This window comes from Alosa alosa, chromosome 1, assembly GCF_017589495.1.
Source record: "Alosa alosa isolate M-15738 ecotype Scorff River chromosome 1, AALO_Geno_1.1, whole genome shotgun sequence".
NCBI classification, from domain to species: Eukaryota; Metazoa; Chordata; class Actinopteri; order Clupeiformes; family Clupeidae; genus Alosa; species Alosa alosa.
In genome coordinates this window covers 44496337-44520404 of record NC_063189.1, presented here as the reverse complement: position 1 = coordinate 44520404, position 24068 = coordinate 44496337, and the positions used below count along the sequence as shown (strand labels likewise).

General features: G+C 43.7%; 4 protein-coding genes across 7 annotated transcripts; 3 read left to right on the top strand and 1 right to left on the bottom strand.

Annotated features, from left to right (window-relative positions):
- On the bottom strand, positions 1-3472 carry bfsp2 (beaded filament structural protein 2, phakinin). The gene is made up of 8 exons (XM_048247631.1): positions 2942-3472; positions 2452-2534; positions 1997-2153; positions 1551-1712; positions 1226-1354; positions 762-997; positions 473-558; positions 1-213 (listed from the first exon to the last, which is right to left on the bottom strand). The coding sequence occupies exons 1-8, from the start codon at positions 3368-3370 to the stop codon at positions 167-169; spliced, it is 1329 nt and encodes a 442-aa protein (XP_048103588.1). The 5' UTR covers positions 3371-3472; the 3' UTR covers positions 1-166.
- A 1173-nt stretch (positions 3473-4645) lies between these two features.
- Positions 4646-11002, top strand: LOC125297300 (leucine zipper transcription factor-like protein 1). 3 transcript variants are annotated; one of them, XM_048247585.1, is made up of 11 exons: positions 4646-4753; positions 4879-4924; positions 5330-5454; positions 5577-5771; positions 7780-7840; positions 8365-8436; positions 8630-8695; positions 8894-8971; positions 9339-9515; positions 10053-10156; positions 10308-11002. In XM_048247585.1, exons 2-11 carry the CDS (start codon positions 4922-4924, stop codon positions 10321-10323), a joined length of 897 nt encoding a protein of 298 aa, XP_048103542.1. In that variant the 5' UTR covers positions 4646-4753; positions 4879-4921; the 3' UTR covers positions 10324-11002. The 3 variants fall into 3 exon arrangements, 2 of the variants coding, with proteins under 2 accessions (XP_048103542.1, XP_048103555.1); XR_007193994.1 differs by having other exon boundaries at positions 4650-4924; positions 10308-10584; positions 10781-11002; XM_048247598.1 differs by having other exon boundaries at positions 4649-4924; positions 9357-9515.
- Positions 11003-12435: 1433 nt separating this feature from the next.
- zgc:136930 (uncharacterized protein LOC563946 homolog) lies at positions 12436-16859 on the top strand. The gene is made up of 9 exons (XM_048256326.1): positions 12436-12652; positions 13370-13510; positions 13620-13715; positions 13837-14016; positions 14145-14270; positions 15093-15313; positions 15489-15526; positions 16411-16452; positions 16696-16859. The coding sequence occupies exons 1-9, from the start codon at positions 12497-12499 to the stop codon at positions 16746-16748; spliced, it is 1053 nt and encodes a 350-aa protein (XP_048112283.1). The 5' UTR covers positions 12436-12496; the 3' UTR covers positions 16749-16859.
- Positions 16860-19451: 2592 nt separating this feature from the next.
- Positions 19452-21598, top strand: ccr9a (chemokine (C-C motif) receptor 9a). 2 transcript variants are annotated; one of them, XM_048252904.1, is made up of 3 exons: positions 19452-19522; positions 19681-19749; positions 19884-21598. In XM_048252904.1, exons 2-3 carry the CDS (start codon positions 19711-19713, stop codon positions 20958-20960), a joined length of 1116 nt encoding a protein of 371 aa, XP_048108861.1. In that variant the 5' UTR covers positions 19452-19522; positions 19681-19710; the 3' UTR covers positions 20961-21598. The 2 variants fall into 2 exon arrangements, with proteins under 2 accessions (XP_048108861.1, XP_048108869.1); XM_048252912.1 differs by lacking the exon at positions 19452-19522 and having other exon boundaries at positions 19541-19749.
- Positions 21599-24068: the final 2470 nt, after the last annotated feature.

Genomic DNA, 24068 nt, shown 5'->3' with positions numbered 1-24068 from the left:
TGGATTTTCAGAATTTTATTTGGAATTTTCATTCACCCTTAAATGCTTCAATGAAAGTGGTGGCTTGAAGAGTAGAGCCCTTGCTGGTAGGTGGAGATCGGGTTTGTACTCCTTGCACAGATGTAAGTAGGGAAGTAGAGAAAGCCACACAACGGGAATCTCAATCTCAGTTCTTTGGGTCTTTGGCTGGGGTGCTGCTAGCAACATCTCTCCCTAAAGAGAAAATCATCTCTTCAGTCAGACAGTGATTCAGAAAAGGATTGACAGGCTTAAATATTCAGACTTGACAATTAACACGGAAAGTGATGATCTAGCAGAATCTATATTCTAGACTATACAAGTACTGTATAAAAAACAAATATATTGCTGTATTTGATCATCTAACAAACAAATAGGCCTATAACAAACATGGGTTTGAAATAGGGCAAATGTGGAACATCACAGAATGACTACAGTTACACTGAGAAATTACCATCAGGGCGGGGTTTGCTGGGGGGGTCTGATGATGAAGCTTGGGGAGTGGACCCACCCTCAGGATCAGCATAGCCTCCAAAACACCTTTGGAGCACAGGGACAGAGACATTTATTTGACTCAGTATGAAAAGCTGTTATTTCCACTGTTGAGAAATCTTGATGTTGAAATGATGTTGAAGATGGTCTGAACATCAGGTCATCAGATTGTTGAGTGGAATTTAAATATTTAGGACTGGGATCACAATGCTTGGGGCTAGTTGGAGGTACTGAGGGTATAAACGACTCACATTCCTGGATGGAATCGACTCTCCTCCCCATCAAGAATTCCATGATAGGTCCCGATCTCCTTCTCGAGTTTTATCTTGTTGCTAAGCAGTGTGTCGTAGTCACGGCGCTGCTGCTCGATGTCGGCCCTCACGTCACCGAGCTCGGACTCCAGCTTCCCGATGACTGAGCCCAGGTTCTGCAGCTCGATGTCATGCCAGTGCTTGGCATCATTCAGGGAGTTCTCCAGGCCACGTTTCTGAGGGAGCAAACAGCAATCCCCCAAGACTTCAGTCTATGACCTTTCTGTTTACAGATATTCTTTCTGCATAGTTGCTCAGCATCTGGCCAACATCCAGATACCCTTGCCCTGCAATTACTCCTCAGAGCGCAGGTTGGGGAAATGTAATCAGGACCAGATGAGGGCCATATTCCAGGCCCACACTAGGCTGTTTTGAGATAGGAGCAGATAAAGAAGTGTTCATACCAGTGCTCTCATGGACTCAGTCTCAGCCTGCAGGCTCTGGATCTTACAGCCAGCGTCGTTGCACTCTGACTTTAGACCCTCCAGCTCTTCCTCCTCCCTGCTCAGCTTGCTGTTTAAGCTGTCAGCCTGCTGCTTGCATTTATACGTGTGCAAGGAGACACACACACACACACACACACACACACACACATGAATACAAATGCATGACCACACATGCAGACATACACAGAAGAAATAGAATAGACAACAGGAAAGCATGAGTAAAGAGAAACTGTTCATAATTCAATATAGTGCCAAAATGGGCTAGAAGTGTAGAAGTGTGAACCTTGCATTCCACGTAAGCATCGGTCTCGGCCCGGTTCTTTTCAATGACCTTCTCCCAGTGGGTGCGGATGTAGCTGAGGATTTGGTCCAGATTGGTTTCTATGGGAGCATCGGGCTCATCCACCTCACGGCCAGCCATCTGATTGTACAACACCCTCACATCCTGCCAAGAGCACGTAAGAGGGGAGACGTCATTCACAGAACTTCCTAGTTGCTGATGAGCTGATGGTAATCAACATAGTATGCATCATTTTAAGATAAAACTGAATGAAAAATAAAAGGTTTCTTAGCAGATATTGATGATAGTGGATAGCTGCTGTTGACATATCTTGCCTTATCAGATCTCAAAATCTTCCAAATATACACACAAACTGAAACATGTGTGTGAAAACAAGCATTGGCCCAAAATAGTTTGGCTTGTGTCACTGAATGAGAATTTCAACCCACCTCCTCATGGTTCCTGGCTAGATCTCTCATCTCAACCTTCATGCAGTCAATCTGATTTTCCAGGTCCATCCTTGTCAGATTAGCATCGTCTATCACTTTATAGAGAGAGCCAATCTCCTCTTCCACGGCTTTACGGAAGGGCTGCTCATTTTCATATCTGCCAGGCCACAAAGCAAAACAAAATGTGGAGAGCCTTCCTCTTACATGTCAAGTAACATATCTCAGGAGCAAGATGCTTAGAGCACCAAGTTAGTGGATTGGACTCCCAAGAAAACACATAAAGTGTACATTCTTCGATTCGTGTATAGGACAAGACAAAACATATTCCCCTCCTGTATATCACCATACTTTGTGATCAGCATCAGCTAAATACATCAGCTGGATACATGTCAATTGGTAAAGGAAATGTGGATATGCTGCAAAGGCTGGCCCCACTCAACCAGCCCGAGACACACCTGTCTTTGAAGTCTTCGCCATTGGCCTGCACATTCTCGGTCTGAAGCATGAGCCGGGCGTTATCCAGGATGGCCTCGCTGACCTGAGGAGCACCTTTGGAGTGTTAGTGTGCTCATTTCAAAACATGGCTGATTTCCACAACAGCTCGGTGTGAGAGCAAGCAACACCACCACTTTGTGAAATGACATTCCATCTGAAGCACTATACCAACTATATTATGGGTTTTTCATTTAAATGCTTCAACATATGGGATTATCCCATATGTTGAAGCATTTAATCCCATATGTTAAAGCATTTAAATGAAAAACCCACAATATAGTTGGTAATGATACATTGTCATATCATTATGGAGTTACAAAACGGATTTGGTGTATGAAGTATCAAACATTGATTTTCTCTGCAGCATATGATGTACCCTGCTTTATCTCTCATTACTATGTTTAGTATCCAATCCCACACTGAACCAGCTGATCCTCTCAGAGCCCCCACCTGCGTAGAGACATCCTCCCAGTCCTCCCGTAGGGTCGCCCAGGTCCCGGCGCTGGACGCCTTGCGGTCCAGGCAGTTCCTGATCTGCTCCTCCAGCTGCTGGTTGAGCTGCTCCAGGGCGCGGACCTTGTCGCGGTACTCCAGCAGACACCCGTTGAGGGTGTCGAAGCTGGGCTGATGGCCTCGCTCGCCAGGCTGGGGCACCACGGGCACGCTGGTACTCCTCAGGCCCTGGAGGAAGACGCTGCTGATGCCCAGTGCCCGGCGGGAGACGCGCGCGCCCAGGCAGCTGGCGCTGCCAGTAGGGGCCATGCCCACGAACACACCCCGTGGTGCGCTGGTGCTTCCCACAGTCACTCGGCCTATGCCACCCGGCCGCTCGGTGGCTGACTGGCCCAGGAAGGAGGATCGGCGTCTCGGAAGAGGCATTGCTTTTGTGTGGCGGTGGCAGCGACGATGGAGATGGTGGTAGTGGTGGTGATGGCGGCAAGCTACTCACCCATGGACATTGCTTCAACAAAAACCTCTCTGCCCAGCACTCAGCGAAACGGCCTCGCCTCCCAGCACATGCCTCTTTATGGTGCGCTGGGCTTCTGGAAAGCAGAGCTCTTTGTTTGCACCCTGTTGTTTGCGGTGGCATTGTGACAGAGACCCTGTGGCCCTGGCCTTTGTGCATTGAGGCTGCGCTGTTTTCGGCTGCCTCAGCACTGTGGCCTTCTCAGGAAAGCTCTATGAAGCCAGATGGAAACCCAGAACCTGGTGGTGTCCACCCGCCCAGGTATGCACAGCACACACATGGCAGCCAAATGACAGGGCACAATAAGTGTGTGTGTGTGTGTGTGTGTGTGTGTGTGTGTGTGTGTGTGTGTGTGTGTGTGAAAAGTGTCATATCATCATGTCAAAGCAAGAGGAATCTCTATAGCCCTGTGGGTGTAAATGCTAGAATGAGAAAGATAGAAGTGTTTGTGAGGTTGTTACATGGGGGGTAGTGAGACGTTTGGGTGACACGCTGCATTTCCAAACATGTACTTGGCCATGATCTGGGAGATACAATTCCTGACCCACATACATTATCTGACAGCCAATTATGATATCCATAAACAGAGTTGTATTTACACTTTACTCACGACTAAGGCTGTGAGTCCTTCAGTGGCCATCATAGATACATGCATGCTAATAAAATTGTTGTTATATGTATGTATACACACAATTTTGACATATTCAAATAGTAGGCCTAATTGAATTCTGCATGTTGACAGCTCCATCTGTGTCAGACAGTGTGCGAGACAGGTCTGGGACTGTATCCATGAGACATCAGGCGAGGACTATTTGAACACACCTAACAATAGACATAATGAAGTGATGACATGAAAAGCTTGAAAGGCTATGCACAATACCCTTGATCAGAAGATTATTCCAGAACTTCTCCCTGGAATAACAAGGTGCTGCTAAATTTCAATGATCAATTTAAAGTCTGACCCAGATGGTTACTATTGAAAGAAAATACATTAAGTTAGTGATCATAAAGCAAGAATTATCAATGTTTAATTTGATCATTGTTCATAAATCATGACTGCAAAATCATGGTGTAGGCCTATCAACACAGTGGTGTATCTAGGGCCTCGGGTGTATCCAACAGGGGGAGATATCCGACAAGGGAGAATTCTCCTACGTTATGGCCACGTCAAGATTAGTTGCATAGCAACTGGTGTTTGCAGGTGGCTTCCCCCTCTGCTTCTGTTAGCCTAGCTTGCCGCTAAGACGTGTTTGGTGGCTAATGGAGCAAGCCAGTTGGCTTACGAATGCTTCAAGGTGTATTTTCATCAATCTTCTGAGCATTTTATACATTCGTGACTGAGATATCCCAACTGTCAATGTGTGTATAAATAACTTAACGTTGCCTCGCATTTTCCCTCTGGTTGTTTGCCTCTGAACAGCCCCTTCTGTGATTCTGTTCGTTCTCTCTGGCATTAATCTGACATGGTAAGTCATCTTAGCTGGCTAACATGTTTGCCGAAAACATAGCTTCCACAAGCTAGCACAAGTTTGGTCTCAAGAAAAGGACCGAGTTGAATGGTTAAATGGCCAAATAGTGTTGTTCAGAACGAGTCGTTGCTAGTTTCATGCTAGCATGTCATACTTTATTGTGTCAGTCCAAAGTATGCCTGCCCTGTTGATGTAGAAGCTACCAGTGTGGTTTACATGTGTCAACCTTGGTAGGCGATAAGATCATTTTCAGTTGAATTAATATATCCTTACGTAATCATATTTAGTCTAAATTAACTAACCATAGTTAGATCTAGTTAAGTAAATCGTAGTGGTGTCCCAGTTGTGAGCTGTGTGTAAATGTAACGTTGGGCCTGATTAATTTGTTGTGTTCATGCACAGGCGGAGCTTGGTTTCAATGAACATCATCAGAATGAAGTTATCAATTACATGCGTTTTGCAAGGTCCAAGCGGGTCCAGAGATTGAAAACTATTGATTCCTGCTTCGAGGACCTTAAAGAAAGCAGGTGACCAATGTGCTAACACTAAGCCTTCATAATAACCAAACACCTTCATATAAATCAAGGATCCTTCCATCTCACTCTGCCCACTTGTGCGTGTCTTTGTGTTTGTTTTCTCTGTTTTCCAGGCTGGTGGAGGAGACCTTCACGGCGGATGAGGTGTCAGACATGCTGGAGGGCCTGCAGGCAGTAGTGCGCGGGGAGGTGGAGATGGAGCTCATCAACACGACACACACCAACGTTCTCCTCCTCAGGCAGCTCTTCTCACAGGCCGAGAAGTACTACCTGAAGCTGCAGACCGACGTGTCAGAACTGGAGAACAGGTGAGGCTGGGGCTGGGGCTGGGACGGTGGGCTGGGACGGGCGCGGTGGGGGGGAAGAGTTATAAGTGTCTCTTAGAAGTTATAATTGGGAAAAGATATGTCATAGGCATAGGGATGAAAGTCATAGGCATACATCTTGAAAGTTTTGAAGAACTTGTAGCAGTTTGAAAAGTTTAGCCTATATTATGTGAATTGTACGGAACCCTGGAGGGGTCATTGTAAGATATTTTTTTGTGTATATCCAGAAAACGTGCACTCATTTACTTAGATCTTTTGCAAGTTTGACTAAATAGTGCACTCATTTTACTAAATAGTTTGTTCATTTTACTAAATTGTGTTCTCATTTTAATTTTTGTAAAAGGAGCACATGATTTACTAAAATGTGTGCATGATTTACTAAATTGAGCGCACAATGTAATAAAATGAGACCACAATGTAGTATAACGAGCACTTTGTAGTAAAGCGTGCACACAATATTGTGCACACAATCTAGTAAAATGTAGTTGCTGTAAATTTTGTTTCCAAAGCAGATGAAAGTTCATATTTGGCCACAGCTCCTTCTCTTGTGCTGGTTGTTTACTCGAGTAAAGTGGCTTTGAAAACCACATCCTCCAATTTCCGGTTAGGGCTGTACAGTATGTGAACTTTTTTTGTTCATGGCACTGATGCTACAGAGGTTGATAGTTTTGTGGTATAATATACAAAATCTCTAGCATCGGTATGTAGTTGCAAACACCTCATCTGTAGACCTCATCTCACTCTAAAAAACTAAACAGGTGTCACTGGTGCTAAGCTGGTAAATTATTCATAGCACAGCTATTTTTTTGTAGCATGTGCTATATGTCTGTAGTTGCAGAGATAGATCTTGTTAGATCATGTTCCCTTTGACAGTGCATGAATCTGTGCATGTCTTTTTTTATGGAAAATGTTGAAAAGTCAACAAGAATATCTATATTAACCATTTTGGTTGTTTACAGTACATTTGGGAACCTCATAGAGGGAAGTTTGTCCAGACAGTTAATAACTTGTGCAGTATCTGTTGTCTTATCACATTGCAACAGATGCGTGTCTATAAAAAGCAAAAACGTTTTGTCTTGTGTAACTCGTAGAAGTTTAATGATCACTTCTCCACACCCAACACATAGTTCCATACAGTTCTGGATCTAGTGTTTACATTCCGCCTTAAGCATGTTATTTAACTTCTGCCCTTATTTGAACAAAGTTCATAAGTATTGGTGTCTTGGTGACTAATTTTTTTGATAATGTGGAACATGAAACCTCACTTTGTACCTGCACCGCAATCAACTAGTTATATCACAGTTTAAAGAACTGCCGTGTTTTGAGACATGATTGATTAGTAAAGTGCCTGGGAGGATGGTGCAGGTTGGGACGCTGTTGCTAGCCTGTGGGATCTTCTTTTTCAGTCCAGAAGCCATAAACTTATCCTAGACAAGTCTCAGTAGTTCATCATTTAGATTATTTTGTAACATTAGTGTAACATGACTAGGAATGTTTTAGGGTTGCACAATTTGGGGAAAATATCTAATTGGGATTTTTTTGCTATTGATATTGCTATTGCGATATGATTTTTGAATATCAATGAATTGATTCAGTTTAATATTCCAAATGTCTCTGTAATTTGTGCCACCTCTGATTGGTGACCACGCCCAGTGCACAAGAAGCACAGCATGCCCGACCAACTGTGAAGCTTACCAATCAGAATTTCTGTGCCCCTCACACACTATGCACACCCACCAAACAGAAGTGGCATAGTCAAGGAGGATGAAATGAATATAAAAGTCAGAAATGTGACTAAATTAACTGTGCATGATTATTTGTATCTTTTGCGATTAGGTAATTGCGGTGGTTCATAGTGCGATTTTGATAATTATGCAGCCCTAGAATGTATTTTTGTGTATGATTTCTGTGTGTGATTGCATATTTGCTGAATAGAGGGTGAAATAACTGATTGCATTCATCTGATAACTGGCGAATTCTGTTTCCTCAGAGAGCTCTTGGAGCAAGTGGCCGAGTTTGAGAAGACAGAATTTAAAACAACTAATAAAAAGGTGAACATGAGCTTGCAAGACTTCCCATGTGAAAGTAGATACAAGTACATGATGTACATATGACACATTTAAATGCATTACAATGCAAGAAATGCAATTACAATGTCAGGTGCATAATATATAATATTATAAAATCTTTATAGGTGAAACTTTAAAGGTGCTCTAAGCGATGCTGGATAACGTCACTTCTGTTCAAACAAAACAGAGAGCTAGCTTGCTACTTCCTCCCCCTCCCGTGCAATTAAAACTCTCCTAAACGCGCATCTTGTCGGTGATGTTTTTGTTGCTGTTTATGGAGCCTTGGCTGTCCAGAGAGATCACGTTTTTTTTACAGTGTATTCAGGACACATGCGGCTAGCGGATGGTGAGGTGATGTTTGCTGTAAGTGACAAAAAATCTTTTAGCCTAATGTAGCATCGCTTAGAGCACCTTTTAATGTTAACTTTTTTTGTTTTCGGTGAAGTATGATTATTAACACGATTGAGTTATTAACCCATTAATGCCATTTTGCATGCCTGACACAGACAAGCCAAGATGTCAGCAAGCCCAAGCTGGCCCCATTGAATGAAGGGGGTGTATCTGAACTCCTTAACAAGGTGGGGTAAACTGATGGCTATATTATACAGAACTCTTGTTTGTTTTATAGCCTTTAAAATGACTCACCTCTCACATGAGTCAGTTGACTGTATAAATGCATGCTTCATATTGTCTACCTGTTCTACATGTTTAGTTTTGAGCATACATTGCACCACATGTTAACTGCTTGTGTGTGTGTGTGTTCGTTCGTAGGAGATTGCCAGACTACAGGAGGAGAATGACAAATTAAAGGCAAGGCTCAAGACCCTGGAATCACAGGTAAATATGTATTTGAAGTTTGGTAGACTCAGTGGTGTCCCCTATGTTCTGTCTGTTTTTCTGTTCAATTTCCTGTCCTGTTAATGGAAGCTCATGGTTGAGCTTAATTACCAGTCCCAGTGGGTATGATGACGCAGGACTTGGGCTTATTTTAGTCAGCTTCTTCCATATGGTAACTTGTGAGTGGTGTTTTTCAAGGCCACCAGTGCTCTAGATGAGAAGTCCAAGGTGGAGCAGGCTCTGAAGGACCTCCAGAGGGTCCAGACTGACCAGCAGGTACAGTAGGAAGTGACCTCACACACATAGACATGAACCTGAAGAGATCAGGAGATGTAGTAGTAGAGGCCCCCTCTTTCACACATCCTCTTCACTCAGTTTCTCATAGTGATAGTAATTCTGTTTGTTTTTGCTGCATGGAATACTCATGGTGAGTATGTCAAAATCCAAGTACCACTATATGCTTTTTGCCTGTTAGGCATAGCTTAGTCTGGTATAGTATAGTATAGTATAGTATAGTATAGTATAGTATAGTATAGGGAAAAGTGTAAGAAACTAGACTGAAATGTGAGGTCTTTTTTTAATCACGTTGTAGTGTTAATTCACCAAAAATGTCTGTCCATCTCTTTGTCTTATCCCCTCACAGTTCACCCGGCGATCTCAGGAGATCACAGACCTGGAGGGTACAGTGGAAACTCTGAGGGAGGACTTCCAGAAGAGCCTGAGCGCCACCACTGCGTCTCAGAAGGACCTGCAGGACAATCTGGTAGCTGCCAAACATGACCTGCTGCGCGTGCAGGAACAGCTGGCCTTAGCCGAGAAGGTGAAGACCCATCCTTATGTCTTTGGCATGCCCTGTGATACCACGTACCACTATGATTCAAAGATCAGTTCTTGCATTGGACTTAGAAATTTCTCCAAATGAATTGCCTGATTGGATTTTAACCCATTCGTGCTGGATGCTGCACGACGCAACATTCAATCTCCCGCCTGTTGCTGCGTAGCGCAGCATTGAGTCTCCCGCTGGTTGCTGCGTAGCCCAGCATGCTTTTTATTTCATGTTTCTAGGTGTACAGAGGCTTCGATATTAAGGTTTTGGTAGACGTTGACAACTCTTAGTATTTTTTCAGAAAACCCTCAGGAAATAAAGTTATTTAGTCTAGAATGCCATAGGATTCTATAGGTGTTTTTAGCAGGCATATTAGGAGTAAATGGGTTAATAGTCAGCACTTTGTTTGTTTAACAATGTTTCACTATATGTTCATACCTGGCATCTACTGTATCTCATACTATGAATATCTCATGTAACAATGGTCCATGCGTTCATGTTTATTCATCTTTGTTCATATGTTTAATACAGGAACTAGAGAAGAAGTTCCAGCAGACTGCTGCATATCGCAACATGAAGGAGATCCTGGCCAAAAAGAATGAGCAGATCAAAGAAATCAGGAAGAGGTTACAGAAGTGAGTGGTAGAATTCACTCAATGCTGTGCTAAAATTGGCACAAAGTAACATTGGAGCTGTGTTCAGCCATAGATGAATTTTCTATTTAAGGTTAATAGCTGAGCTAGTTTCCTTGACAGACTTCCTGCCATCTTTTAATTTCCTTGACAGATATGAATCTGAGTGAGGAGAGCCAGTGGAGGCAGTGAAAGAGGAGCAGACGGGCCAAACGCCGAGAGGTCACTGCAGCAACACTGACGCAGATATTTCACCTCATGACCCAATTACAGATAAATTGGTATTCTGTGTTCAGGGAAGTGGTCTTTCAACAATCATGTGATTTCACCACTGTTTATGTATCATCATGACTACCTTACAGACTGGAATTTTCTCTATCTGTTTGGACGTAGGTTATGGTGGTTGGAAAGTTCTTTAATCTGGAATGAAGGTTAGTTTAGATGTGTGAGTGGTTATGTGTATGTGTTTGTGGCTATCCAACCCTGTCATATGAGATATGAGTGTGGAGCTTATGTCAAGTCTGCCTGATTTGTCCACCACGGCCTAAATTATTTTATATATACTAATGTTTTTGACAATGGAATATACTCTAGTTGATATAATGTATTTTATTACTATTTTCCCAGTCTGCACAGTGGCTTTTCACCATACTGGCCAGCTGCCGTACCTCTCTGTAATGCACTGTGTCTTCAGCTGTGTGTGTTGCATATGTTGCCAGTATTACATAAAAGTTAACTTGCACATACACCTAAATGTGTTGAGAGGTTCACAACAAAACATGATCAGTGTTGTGCTGATCTAGATAATGAAATGTTCTGGTCAATAAATTGTGTAAAATTATGGATAAACATTGATTGTATTGATCCTTTTTTTAGTACTTTATGGATAAGAAGTGACAGTGGTCAGATCTTAGCTTTATATCATTTGGCCATGGTGTTGCCACATAAAACAAAACAAAAAAAGGACACCAAAAAGATAACCACCGTAACCAGATGAAATAACTAGCATCTAAAGTCACCATGGAAAATGTCTAATATAAGAGAGGAATTACAGGAGACGCTCATACATACATTGCTCACTCAGGTTGGTTGGCCCTCAGAATCAAATGTTTCAGTTAACAGGAATGTCAATTTGGAAGATTAAGTCCAAAAACTAAAAGCGACAACTGTGTTTTCACCTATCTGATGTATGACATGTTTGAGTGATCAGGTCTTGGGGGGGGAGTCTGTGGGCAGGCCTCCACAGGGTAGGCATTGGCAGGTATGCTTCACCTGCCAGGGAGCTGTACGCACCCAGCATCCCACCTCACCCCACCCCAAGATCTGCTGCTTGTCTCCCCAAGGCTTTCAAGACCAGGCAGTGCCTCCTCATTATATGAACACTCTATGACCTGAGTCTCTGTGATAGTCACTGTGGCTTTATCTAGCTTTGTATACAGGTTATTCTATGTTTTCACACTAATAGAATGAATAGGATGTTTGCCGGTGCTTTTGCCATGGCGCTACATTGGTTATTATCTAATGCTGATGTAACCTACAAGAAAAGACTACGTACCAGGGCCCAAAGTATTGTGAAGGACTCCTCACATCCTGACTATGGACTTTTCAAAACACTGAGGTCAGGCAAGCGTCTCTGCTGCTAAGACCAGAATAGAGAGACTAAGCAGGAGCTTTTTTCCTCAAGCAATCCGTATCCTGAACACACAAGACTATATAAACTGCACTTACACTTTTTTTTACACACTTGCACATGGACTGTACACACACTGCACTTTATACTCTCTCTTGCTATTTATTAAAAATATTTCTTGATCTTTCTTTCTTCACATTTGCACAGAAAAAGCTGAACACCAAACGAAATTTCACTTCATGCTTTACGTTAGTATTGCTATGTATGTGACAAATAAACCTCCATGTATCCTTGTAACTTTATTAAGGTGATAGTACAAGAATGTAGGGGCAGAACTCCCCATAAGGAGTGCTTTTTAGCGTGGGTACTGCATACCAATCTGAGCTCCAACAAGCTGTCACAATGAGAAGCCCATAAAACTGATAAGAGTCGGTGCCCTGGAGGTCAGCCAGGAGGGGCTCCAGGGAAGGCAAGGAGAAAGGGATGGAGCAGGGGTACAGCTAGAGAGGCAGGCAAGCCCCAGCCCATCTCTCTCTCTCTCTCTCTCTCTCTCTCTCTCCTCTCTCTCTATCTCTCTGTGACACACCCTTGTTTCTCTCTCTGTCCTGTCCTTACCCAACTGTCTATATAAGCGGGAGGCTTCAGTCTGTGATCTCGTCTTCAATCCGCTGTGTGCTCTCTTCGTCTCCTGCTGTGATCACAGACTATCAGCCATGACCATGTCTCTGTCTTTATCCTCCTCGCGGCTGTCAGGCCTGGGCTTTGGGGGAGCCGGGGGTGGCCGACTGGGCTTAGGGCTTGGCGGAGGTGCTGGCTTGGGTATGGGGCTGGGTCTCGGAGGAGGCCTGGGTGGGGGAGCTGGGTCTGGGGTAGGATTCGGGATGGGGCTGGGCTTTGGTGGTGGTGCTGGAGCTGGGCTTGCCCTGGGGGGTGGTGGTGGTGGAGCTAGGCTTGCCCTGGGGGTGGGGGGTGGGGGGTGGTGGTGGTGGAGCTAGGCTTGCCCTGGGGGTGGTGGTGGTGGAGCTAGGCTTGCCCTGGGGGTGGTGGTGGTGGAGCTAGGCTTGCCCTGGGGGTGGTGGTGGTGGAGCTAGGCTTGCCCTGGGGGTGGTGGTGGTGGAGCTAGGCTTGCCCTGGGGGGTGGTGGTGGTGGAGCTTGTGGGCTTGCCCCTCCTATGGCCAGGTGCCCTGGGGGTGCTGTGGCAGGAGCTTGGGCGCCCGCCGCCCTGGAGGCCAAACTTTCCCGCTTGACTGGCTGAAGCGGACATGTCCCCGGGTCCTCCATGCTTTGAGTCTGAGGAGCCCAGCTCTTGTGTACTTGGATAGCAGCAACACAAAGGTTTTATAGGATTTATTTGAGGTTTGATTCATTGCTGATTACAATGAGGTGAGGATTGTGTTAATGTAATACAAAAGTAGCATTCATTGTTACTTAAGGTCCCCTCTGCATAGGAATATTCTTCTTACCTTAGGGCTCCTCTGCATTGTAGCTTGAATTTTATTACTCATTTTGTAAGTCGCTTTGGATAAAAGCGTCTCCTAAATAAGTAAATGTAAATGTAAAAAAGTCTGTTCACCAATTTTTATAGTTGGCTGGCACTAGTAAGAAAAAGTGTATTGAAATTCAAGAATGCACCTGCTTGTGCATGCTCATCTGTGTTTTGCACAGGTATGATTTTGAACAGGGTGTGAAGTTCCAACTTGAGTCTGACATCGCTTCAATGAAAAAGGTGGGGAGAAAGAACAAGGTCACCTAGGATGAAGTCATGGAAATATTTCAAATGAATATACACCTATTGATTTGTTGATTAGTTGAATTCTAATTGATTGTCTTGGCAGGACATTGAAATGGCGTCAGAAATCCGAATTGATTTGGATGCCAAATACAGTAGTCTGAAAAGTGAACAGGAATTCATCTCTAAGACCCAAGAGGAGGTGAGAAGGGTTTCAGCAACACCAGCGATAGATTCAAAGCATTATCTTCATCTCTATCTCTCTCCAATATCGGTGCTTGGGCTTTCTCCTAACTCTGCCTGTCCTTGTGCCTGGTCCTCAGGAGCTGTCTTCTCTGCAGACCAAACTCGGCACAACTGCCATGGACACTTCTGTGTCTATGATCGAGGTGGACACGGTCAAGTCCTTCGACATCGCAACTGCCCTCAACAGCATGAGGATGGAGTACGAGAAGTCCGTACAGCAGCACAGAGAGGAGGCCGACGCCTATTACAAACTCAAGGTAACCCCTCTCTCTCCCCCATTCATTTTAATGGCTCACTCCCACTTACATTTAAAATGAATGGTGTCTTTCTCTGTGTTGCGACCTGAGTTAAATCTCCATGCCCACTCTGATGATTTGCCCTGTAGATGGAAGAGATCCAGACACAAACAGCCAAGAGTTCAGAAGCCATCTCCTCAGCTAAGGTGGAGATAACATCGGCCAGAAAAGAGCTGCAGGCTCTGAGTCTTGAGCTGCAGAGCCTGGTTTCTGTGGTAAGCACCCTGCCACTACAACACATCAACATGCTGTAAACACTGCTCATTGGCTGGAACTTCATGCAGGTTCATGTGTTGTTTCATGTAATATATGCTGTTACCAATCATCCAGACTTTTATTTTTTATTGCGCATGGTTTCCTATGTTTGATTTAACCTCTGTAGTCATTAGTTGTAAGAAAATGGCCATTGTGAATAAAATTCCCGAAGTTTACCGGTGGACCCAATTATGATAATATGATCTCAAAATAAAATAAAACTGAAGGAGTTCTTCAGAAAACATTGTGGCCTAGACTAGCATAAGATAAAGACTTTAGGGATTTTAGGGGATTTTGATAGGATGAAAGCAAAACTAAAAGTCCAGACTAAACTAAACCAGCTCTAGTAACCACTGTCTGTCACGGTGCCACCTGTGTCGAGGACGTGCTTGAATCAGCACCAGTTCCCACCGATCAAACACAAATCACTGTACCAAGACACAGGAAGTGGTTTTCTATGCACAGAATTATGCCTCTCTGCTCAAGGGCTGAGAAAAAACTTTCCCCAGAGTAAACTGTCGCACAGTTCCCCTCAGTTCATGTGAATATCAGGGTTAAACAGCGACACTGGCATAGATACGACTGCACAGATATTGGTCATAAAGTTTCTAATCGACCTGCAACTGTCAGCCCTGTCAGCAGTGTAGAGGTTGATTATACGAGAAGTTGCTTGATGATTCCTGGCATAGTTTGATGATGACATATATAATCTTTTCCATCACATTGTACTTTACTGTCCTAATGCTTGTAATCCTCTCTACCTTTGGGCCTGTTTCCTGCAGAACATGTCTCTGGAGCAAAGCATAGCAGAGGCCCAAGCCCAGGTCAGTGTGGGTGTCTCTGAGTCCCAGGCTCAGATCGCTAGCCTCACCGCTGCCATCGAATCAGCAAAGGCAGACCTCCACAAGCAGATCCTGGCCTACCAGGAACTGCTGGATGTCAAGCTAGCCTTGGATGTTGAGATATCAACATACCGCAACTTGCTGGACGGAGACGACTTCAAGTGAGTTTGAAGAAAACAAATAGAGTAAATCAAAAAGGATTACATATTTACAATTCCTTGCCTCTACCAACATTCATATTACCACTATATTTACCCTCGTTATTCATTGTACCGATAATCCTGACTACTGCTGATGGCTTGAATATAAAAAGCTCTCTGTCCATATCTGTTTCAGGTTACCGGAGTTCACTGAAGCATCCTATACTTTCACAGGTAAGCATGGCAAAAGGCCCTCTCGTGATAGTGTGCGTAGGAGTGACGTCTCTAATTCACAGGAATGATTAAAAGGTGCAGGCCTCAGAAGGCTAGATTGGTCATGGTGGTTTTAGGGAAATTCCTCAGTCACATGGAGAGGTAACCACATTGCAAATAGAAACAAACCTCTGTTACCACCTACAAACAAGTTTGGTTTCAGAGACATGTAGCATCTTTGCTGTCAGATTTGTAATGTAGGCCCTTGGTAGAGTGAGTTTGGAGTTAATCCATTTTCCTCTCCCAGGATCAGGTAAGTAAGTTTACATGCATTTTGGCCAAGAATTTCACAGTTACCTCAGAGCCATGTTCTCTGTCTAAGCCAGAGTGTGTGCAGGGAGCACCTGGCTGTGCCACTGTGAGGGCATTTATGAGGGGAACCCTGTAGCACTTTAGATCAAGTCTTAGCATGAGGAATCCATCAGCAGCTGGTGAGCACTCCTCCAAGCGCTGTTTAAGCGCGTCTCCTCTCTCCCAATCTCTCCCCGGCGCTCCACGCCCCCCTTTCTGCACTGCCTGGAGGAGCCCACATCCAATGGGGCAGGGGTGGGTGGGAGAGTCCTGTGGTGGTGTCAAGGGTGGAGCCCTGTCTCACCTGCGCTTTCTCGTCTCGCAGAGAGCGCCATGGCCCACACCAGCACCCCTCAGGACTCCCCCATCTCCTCCCCCCCTGCGGAACGGCCCTATAGGGTCACTCTTTCAGGCAAGTGGGACCTTGTTATCAGATAGATGCGGCTCAGGATCAGGCAAGTGTGACTTATCAGACAGGCGGAGCTTCAGGCGGAGCGTGGCGCACATCAGATGCATGTCTCTGATTATCTGCGGTTTGTTTTTTCCTTTTTCAGCTGAAAGTGGCGGCACCATAGAGGTGAAACAGATCATCACAGGTGAGGCAAACGCTTTAGCCTCTTTACCCACAATGCACCAGCATCACACACATACATGACTGAAAAAAAATACCCTTCTGCGTCCTGCATACACACTCCAATTACATATTTTACCAACACACTCCTCCTGGGAGGATCTAGACCGCAGTTTACCCATGTACATATATTTATATCACATTCTTGCATAGGACATGTAGGACTCTTAGAACTAATTTGGTCTCTCCGTGCCCTTTTCATCCACAGAACACGTGGAGACATCGGTCATCTCTGATGCTGACGGATCAGAATCCTCTTGATCCTCCCAGTGATGAGCACACACATACCATGAGTGTGTGATGGCTGTTAAGTGATGTCTGTGCTCATCCCACTCTGCACTCTTGTCCAATAAACACTCCATCCTGATGCCCCCCGGTGTGTCTTTGTCTTTCACATGTGATGTGATGTGATGTGATGTGATGTGATTGTATGTGTGCTTCAGCTGACAGCAACATGGCACACACGTTTCATGCACGGATATGTTGTGAAATGTGTTCAAGGTAAGCACTGATGTCACGTTAGATGACACTGTAAATACGTAGCCAATCATTTGTGTCAGTACTCTAAACAAAAACATGGCAGACAAATCTATGGGAATATTCATTCAACAGTTCATTTTCGGTGCAGGCCTTTATCTACATCTGGCTGAGAGGTAGTGCTGAGCTATCTCTTAGTCTCAGATTCTAAGATACTGTATTGAAACCAGAGGAAGAAAACAGGTGCTGCTCTGCCATTCATGTGGCCATCATTTCCCATGTAAACACATGCCTGGCTTCTTCTTTAAATATGCATCATGCTTCACTAGTCTCGTGTGTCACGCTCACATTGTTTTTGTCTCAAAATGGTGTCACAATGAAGTGTGTTTTTTGTATCTTTTTTTATCTTGTGTCTGGTTGCGTGTGAGACAGGGGAAGTTATTGAAACTTCTGTTTTACACACTTGTTTTGATGCTTGTTGTTGAGGAATTTGCCAGTGACAACAACTAACTACAGTAGGTAAGATAGACAATGAAAAACATGGAATGCAACTTAGAAGGACTTGTTAGATTCCACAAACCATTGCACTGTACTGCACTGCACTCTGAGATACTGGAGTCTATCTGGGCACTTGTGCTGTGATTACTGTGAGTGTACTGTGAGTACAACAGAGAGATGGGCAGGGGGGTGAGTGTATACATGCAGCACTTGTTGGAACTTCCTTAAAATAGCCTCTGTTGTGGTTAGAGCTTGTCATGCAACCCCTTACACTCGCCACCCCTCAAAAAGTACACCGCACAATGTTCTCAAGCAACTCTATTGGCTGAGAGGCAAAGACCCGCGCAAAAACTCTCGCCTATAGCAGCATCACCTCTTGCTGCTTGTGGTGAGCTTTGGCACGCAAGCACACTGTTTTCAACTGCCACAGCACGCAAGATCAGGGTGTCCCTGCTTGTTCAGAGCTTTCGATTTTTTTTTGCACTGATTGAAACCAAGTAAACATTGGACTACATGTGAAACATCAGACAACCGCGCAAATGACCATACATACAACACAAACACATTCTTTAACAGCAGAAAGAGTAATTAAAGTATATAATATAAAAACACAACTAAGCAGTAAGGACACACTGCAGAGGTGTTTGTTCCCATTGGTGTGTGTGAGGTGACCACAGATGTGTGTACTGACATGTGCGTTCCACGTGTAGCTGAACACATTTTTTTCTCTCTAGTTCTTTTTTTTGCATGTGGTCTCACATGTGGCTGTGACCCTCTCACTCTTATTTGCCTATGTGTGTGTATTTGTAATGCGAGTGTTTTTATAATGCCTATTTATGAAGTGTGTTTAACATACAGTTTAAACAACTCTAACAGGATGGACAAACAAGCCAATCATAATGTTAACCCTCCTGTTGTGTTCATTTTATGTTTACTAGTTTTGTGTTTGCGGTCAAAAATGGCCGCTGCATTATAACTTGTTAGAAATCCATAGTAACACACATATTATCATCTAATGTTGTGATAGAATTTTGTATCAACTTGTGTTCTATTGGATATAAGCAGTTTGGTACTTCCATTTGCTATGGCCTCCATTCCTCACTGACCTGAGCTCATGCAAGTCAGAAAGGGGAAGACTCTATTGGGAAAAGGTTCCAGTGGGGGCTGGCAAAAATGATCAAAATGTGTTTTGTGTGTTCAAATGCCCTGTGTTAACAAAGTCAAGGAGCCTCATGGTAGTCAGAATAAGTTAACAATATTTTTGAGAGACAAATTGTGAATTTCTACATTTGCCACTGTGCCACGAACTGAATTACTCCTCAGTCTTGATCACAAAGCCTTAGTCTCTTAGCTATGCCCTGTGTTTTGGTATTTTGTTATACTCATTTTCATGAACTTTCTATTCCAACTGTAAACAACGCCTCCATGTGCAATCACACCACAAAAACAAATGTATCTCAATCTGAAGTTGAGTAGGCTGCCCATACTTCCCTCTTCTCTCTGTGTGAAACACACAACACAGAAACTACCATTGAAAATGTGGATGGGGATTTTGTATCTGCTGTGGTTTTAGTGCATGACCTGTTCGAAAGGCCGACACCAACAGTGATTATCCAGTGAAAGGAAGACTTACAGAGACAACTATAACTGAATGTTCACAATTATGATCATAAAGAGTATGGTTTTAATTAACAGCTCTTTGACTGTTCAAAGGAAATGCAATTTGGCAGAGATTATGTGAATTTCCCGCCACCATGAATCCCACTTTTAAAGGGCTACAACACTATATTCCGATCCTTTCTTTAAAAAACAAAACCTGCTACAGAATATCCCATTTAAATGAGCCCCTCACATTGGCACACTATGTTGGGTCCTAATACTGTTATGAGTTATCAAGCAGTGGCAGTGACAAAAAACATGACATCATCTTCCACGTCACTGTGGTTACAACGAACCCTTAAAAGCTCTGTTTAACAGACAGTTGCCAGACAGCATTCTGCGGTTCAGTTCTCTCGACGAATCCTGTAGTCTTCACAGACATCCTGCCTGTGCGGTAGTAGGTAAGTTAACGGTCGCTCGACACTGACTTACCTCACACTGACTTTGAATGCTATTGTGCTATTGTTCTGTATCTATGTAGTGAGGAACTGTATTTTTCTGTGTGCAAACAGATATTTCGTTTTAAAATTGTACTGACTGTCATCTGCTATCTTTACAGGAAATAAAGGAAAAAGGAAAGGTGCCAAGAATGGATGATTTTTTAACAACTCCGATGGAAACACCAAAGGTATGCAAAAGACATATGACATGCAGACAAAAATATATTGATATATATAAGTGTTTATACTCATTTTACACTCCTTATGTTTTATATTTCAAAAATGTGAAAAACTCACAAAATCCTGCATTCTTTTCTAACAGGGTGATGACTACTTAACAATAACAGATGACTACTCAACAGGAACAGATGACTACTCAGACTTCAGCTCCTGTGACAAGAGTTCTGTTAGGGAGTTTCGTAAATACTACGAACCCCCTCTATATGCGGTCATTGTCTTCCTGGGAGTAGTTGGTAACTTGCTGGTGCTCTGGATCTATGTGCATTTCAAGTCCCGCAAGAAGACCATGACAGATGTGTATCTCATGAACCTGGCCATTGCTGACTTGATGTTCCTGATGACTCTACCTCTCTGGGCATCGGATGCACTGCAAGGGTGGACCTTCGGTTCACTACTGTGCAAGATCACTTCGGCCTGCTACAAGATCAACTTCTTCAGCAGCATGCTACTGCTCACCTGCATCAGTGTTGACCGCTACATAGTCATCGTCCAGACCACCAAAGCACAGAACTCCAAGACCACGAGGCTCCTCTGCAGTAAGCTAGTCTGTTTGATTGTCTGGCTGCTCGCCGTGTTCCTGGCTGTACCTGAGTTCATATTTGCTGGCACAAAGGACAACCCGGAGGATTCAAGCTGGAAGTTTTGCACCTTGGTCTACTGGGGCAATGACCACAACCGTACCAAAATAATGGTCCTGGTTCTCCAGATCTTCATGGGCTTTTACGTGCCTCTGGTGGTAATGTTCTTCTGCTACAGTTGCATCATTCTCACCTTAATGAAGACGCGGAACTTCGAGAAACACAAGGCCCTCCGTGTCATCTTGGCAGTGGTTGCAGTTTTTGTTCTCTCTCAGCTCCCTTACAATGCCATGCTGATAGTGGAAGCCACGCAGGCAGCTAACATCACAATCACAAGCTGTGACGGATCTCAAAACTTTGACATTGCCGCTCAAATCATGAAAGGCCTGGCCTACACTCACTGCTGCCTCAACCCCTTCTTGTACGTCTTCATTGGTGTGCGCTTCCGTAGGGACTTGCTGAAGATAATGCAGTACTATGGATGTGTGTCACCCAAGAGCAAACTCAGCAAGCTCTATGGCACTCCATTCCGGGCCTCCGTCATGTCTGACACAGATACCACCCAGGCTCTTTCGCTGTGACACCATCCACGCAACTATGTCAGTAGAGAACTGATTTCATTGTAAACAGGTCAGACTCAGATGCTCTCGAGCAAGGGAAAGAAAGCATTGTCACTGACAGTGTAACTTCATATGTGTTGATAAACAGGAGCTATTGTTTGATAGACAAAGTCTGAGGTCTGTTAGAAGTCTGTCCATACCTACAGGGTGGCAAACTGCATGGAGCATGCCAAATCCTTGGTTAAAAAACAGACAAGAGTTGTTCTGAAGCTATTATGGTGGTAGTGGACCATCTGATGGATCCATGTGTACTGAGCCCACTTTTGGGTGAACTTGTTCTAAAGAAATGTGATCTGTACATATCTTCAGGCATCTCACATCTCTCTTTTAGCATTAAGAGTGCTGTGTTACTGTAATTTTGTTGAGGTAGAACCATTCCAGAAACAACTGTTCTCTTTTGAACTCTTCTCTTCCTAACAGCCTCACTGCTGTGTGCTCAGTCACAGATATGTAAATATTTTTGTTTATCCGTTTGGAGCTGAAACTGTATTGCTGCTGGTCATGATGTATTTGCTGCTAGTCATGATGTCTTTGCTGCTGGTCATTTGCTTATGTTTTGAATAAAATATGTAAATAAATAAACTGATAATACCACCTTGCATTGTTGCTTTCTGCAATCATTTGCTACCATTTACAGTATTACACATTCAATTTTTCAAACTCTTACATAGTATACCTGACAGCAGATGTTACATAACACGTTTGTCCCCCCTTCATGATACAAAGCCACTGAAGTCACAGAGAAAGTGGAATATAACCTGTGGTCTGAAAACAGTTGTAAATGACGCATGTCCTCAGAGACCATGTGAGTTCATTGCGTTTTCACCATAGAGACGGCACTATATTATCACTTTCCTTCAGGCGCACACTATTGCAATTCATCATTGCACTGTACAAGACTATCTGTTCATATGCATAGCATCTACAGTATGCTAGACCAATACTGACAGTAAGGGGAAAAAATGGCTATTGAGGGAACTAGCCTGTCATGTGGGATACAGCTGGTGTAAGATGGTCATGCTGGTGACCAGGATACCAAGCTTGACATTGTTGGTGTAAGATGGTCATGCTGGTTTGCTAGAATGACCAACATAAGCTGGCATGGCCTACCTTGTATCTATCTATTTATCCCCTTGGGGATCAATAAAGTATCTGTTTATCTATCTATCTATCTTCAGGTGATCAACCATTATGGGGTGGTCAACAAGCAAACCACCTTAAGCTGGTCAGGCTGTTTTTTGGAATGGAACTTATGGAATGGGCAGCTAGCGGTCGTGAGGGAGATGATTGCTGAATGTGACAAAAAATGTTATGGGCTTTTACATGTTTGGATTGACTCAGAGGCGAAAGTACCTTGGAGATCTATTGAGGACGCTTTGGTGAAACCTCATAGATTATAGGATTTGCTTTTTGCTGGACTTGGTCGAGTCAACCAGAATTTAAGGTTGGGTTGTATAATTACGCACTCGAACGCACTTGAATATCTGGAAACAGGCAGGGAAATGCATGGATGTTCAACTCTCCACCAGCGCACAGACACCAATCTGGTACAACTTTAAACTCTTGACAGGTGGCAAGCCATTTCAAAATCCACTGTGGTCCTCTCAAGGCATAAATGTATTAAGTGATCTATATGATGATAATGACCTATATTCATATCTGAATCTCCAAAACTCATTCAACTTACCTGCTTCGTCATATTTTGTCTTTCTTCAGTTACACTCTGCACTCAGAGCATATAGAGGGTACAGTGGGACTGACCACCAAGATCCCATCCAATGTTAGAATGGGTAAAACCTTCTAATTGCTTGAAATGCAGAGTCTCTTTTATCTACAATGCCTTATTATACAATTTACCAAAAATGTAGCTCACCAACTGAACCACTACAAAACTATACATAGAGCATATGCAACTCCACACAGAAGATTTCAAATGAAACAGGCTCCTAGCTCTAGCAACATCAGTAATGTCTTACCCGGCACGTTTTAGTTGTGGCCTACTGGTTAGGGCTTCGGGCTTGGAACTGAAGGGTTGCCGGTTCGATCCCCGGCCAGTAGGAATGGCTGAACTGCCCTTGAGCAAGGCACCTAACCCCTCACTGCTCCCTGAGTGCCGCTGTAGCAAGGCAGCTCACTGCTCCAGGTTAGTGTGTGCTTCACCTCACTGTGTGCTCTGTGTGTTCCCTAATTCACGGATGGGATAAATGCAGAGACCCAATTCCTTGTATATGCAAGTATACTTGGCCAAAAAACCTGATTTACTTTACTTTACTTACTTTACTTATTTACATTGCAGAGCTATGGACGGTTGTAGTGGAGGAACTGTCAAAACTCAGGAACTGCTCGGCTAAACAAGGGAACAAGGCCAAGGTATCAACCCTACATAAATGGGAGGCATTAATATGCAGGGTCAAAGATTTCATATACCCCCTGTGCAATGAGTTAGCCTGGAAATATCCAGACTCTCGTACGTACATTTCATTTGTACAGAGAGTCTGGCAGTTCTCGATAGGGAAACGTTTGCAACACTTGCATCGTGATGGGCACTAACTTTGAAATAATTGGTCCAGCCTGACCAATCATATTGATCAGAGATCCCTAACGTTACTTCCTACTACGCCTAAACTTTACAAACTGACAATAAACAGCATCAACAGTCAGTAAACAATGCATGTGGGTCTACCTTTGCTGTAAATAAATTTCTGCATTTTTCCAACTACATTTTTTGACGTTTGCAGGCATTGCTATTTCTGTTTATCACAATAAGTTTCGGTTTCGTCTTCACATGATCTCATCGTCATCGTTCTCAGCCACGCTGATTGGACAGGTAAAGATTGGCCGGGAGAAAACCCGCAAATATACCGCAAACCCAGACGGCGTACTGAAGGAAAATTAAAATATAGCGGTAGTAGGAGGGCGGAGCCAGGCTAGCAATGAATTGCTTTGTTGTGTAAAGTATATGTTGTTACTGAGTGCTCTATTTTTTTTCTCTTTTTCTGTAAAAATCTTTTTTTTATCATTTTGCATTTTTTATCTTTTGGTTTCACCCTTCTTTTTTACATGAAAAAG

Coding starts and splice junctions, on each gene's coding strand:
- bfsp2 (XM_048247631.1), bottom strand. CDS start 3,370: ATGCCTCTTCCGAGACGCCGATCCTCCTTCCTGGGCCAGTCAGCCACC. Junction 2,154..2,451: donor GGCGAAGACTTCAAAGACAG/GTGTGTCTCGGG, acceptor GTGGCCTGGCAG/ATATGAAAATGAGCAGCCCT. Junction 1,355..1,550: donor ATGCTTACGTGGAATGCAAG/GTTCACACTTCT, acceptor AAATGCAAGCAG/CAGGCTGACAGCTTAAACAG.
- LOC125297300 (XM_048247585.1), top strand. Junction 5,772..7,779: donor GTGTCAGAACTGGAGAACAG/GTGAGGCTGGGG, acceptor CTGTTTCCTCAG/AGAGCTCTTGGAGCAAGTGG. Junction 9,516..10,052: donor AGCTGGCCTTAGCCGAGAAG/GTGAAGACCCAT, acceptor TGTTTAATACAG/GAACTAGAGAAGAAGTTCCA.
- zgc:136930 (XM_048256326.1), top strand. CDS start 12,497: ATGACCATGTCTCTGTCTTTATCCTCCTCGCGGCTGTCAGGCCTGGGC. Junction 13,716..13,836: donor TCTCTAAGACCCAAGAGGAG/GTGAGAAGGGTT, acceptor CCTGGTCCTCAG/GAGCTGTCTTCTCTGCAGAC. Junction 16,453..16,695: donor GGTGAAACAGATCATCACAG/GTGAGGCAAACG, acceptor TTTCATCCACAG/AACACGTGGAGACATCGGTC.
- ccr9a (XM_048252904.1), top strand. CDS start 19,711: ATGGATGATTTTTTAACAACTCCGATGGAAACACCAAAG. Junction 19,750..19,883: donor CTCCGATGGAAACACCAAAG/GTATGCAAAAGA, acceptor CTTTTCTAACAG/GGTGATGACTACTTAACAAT.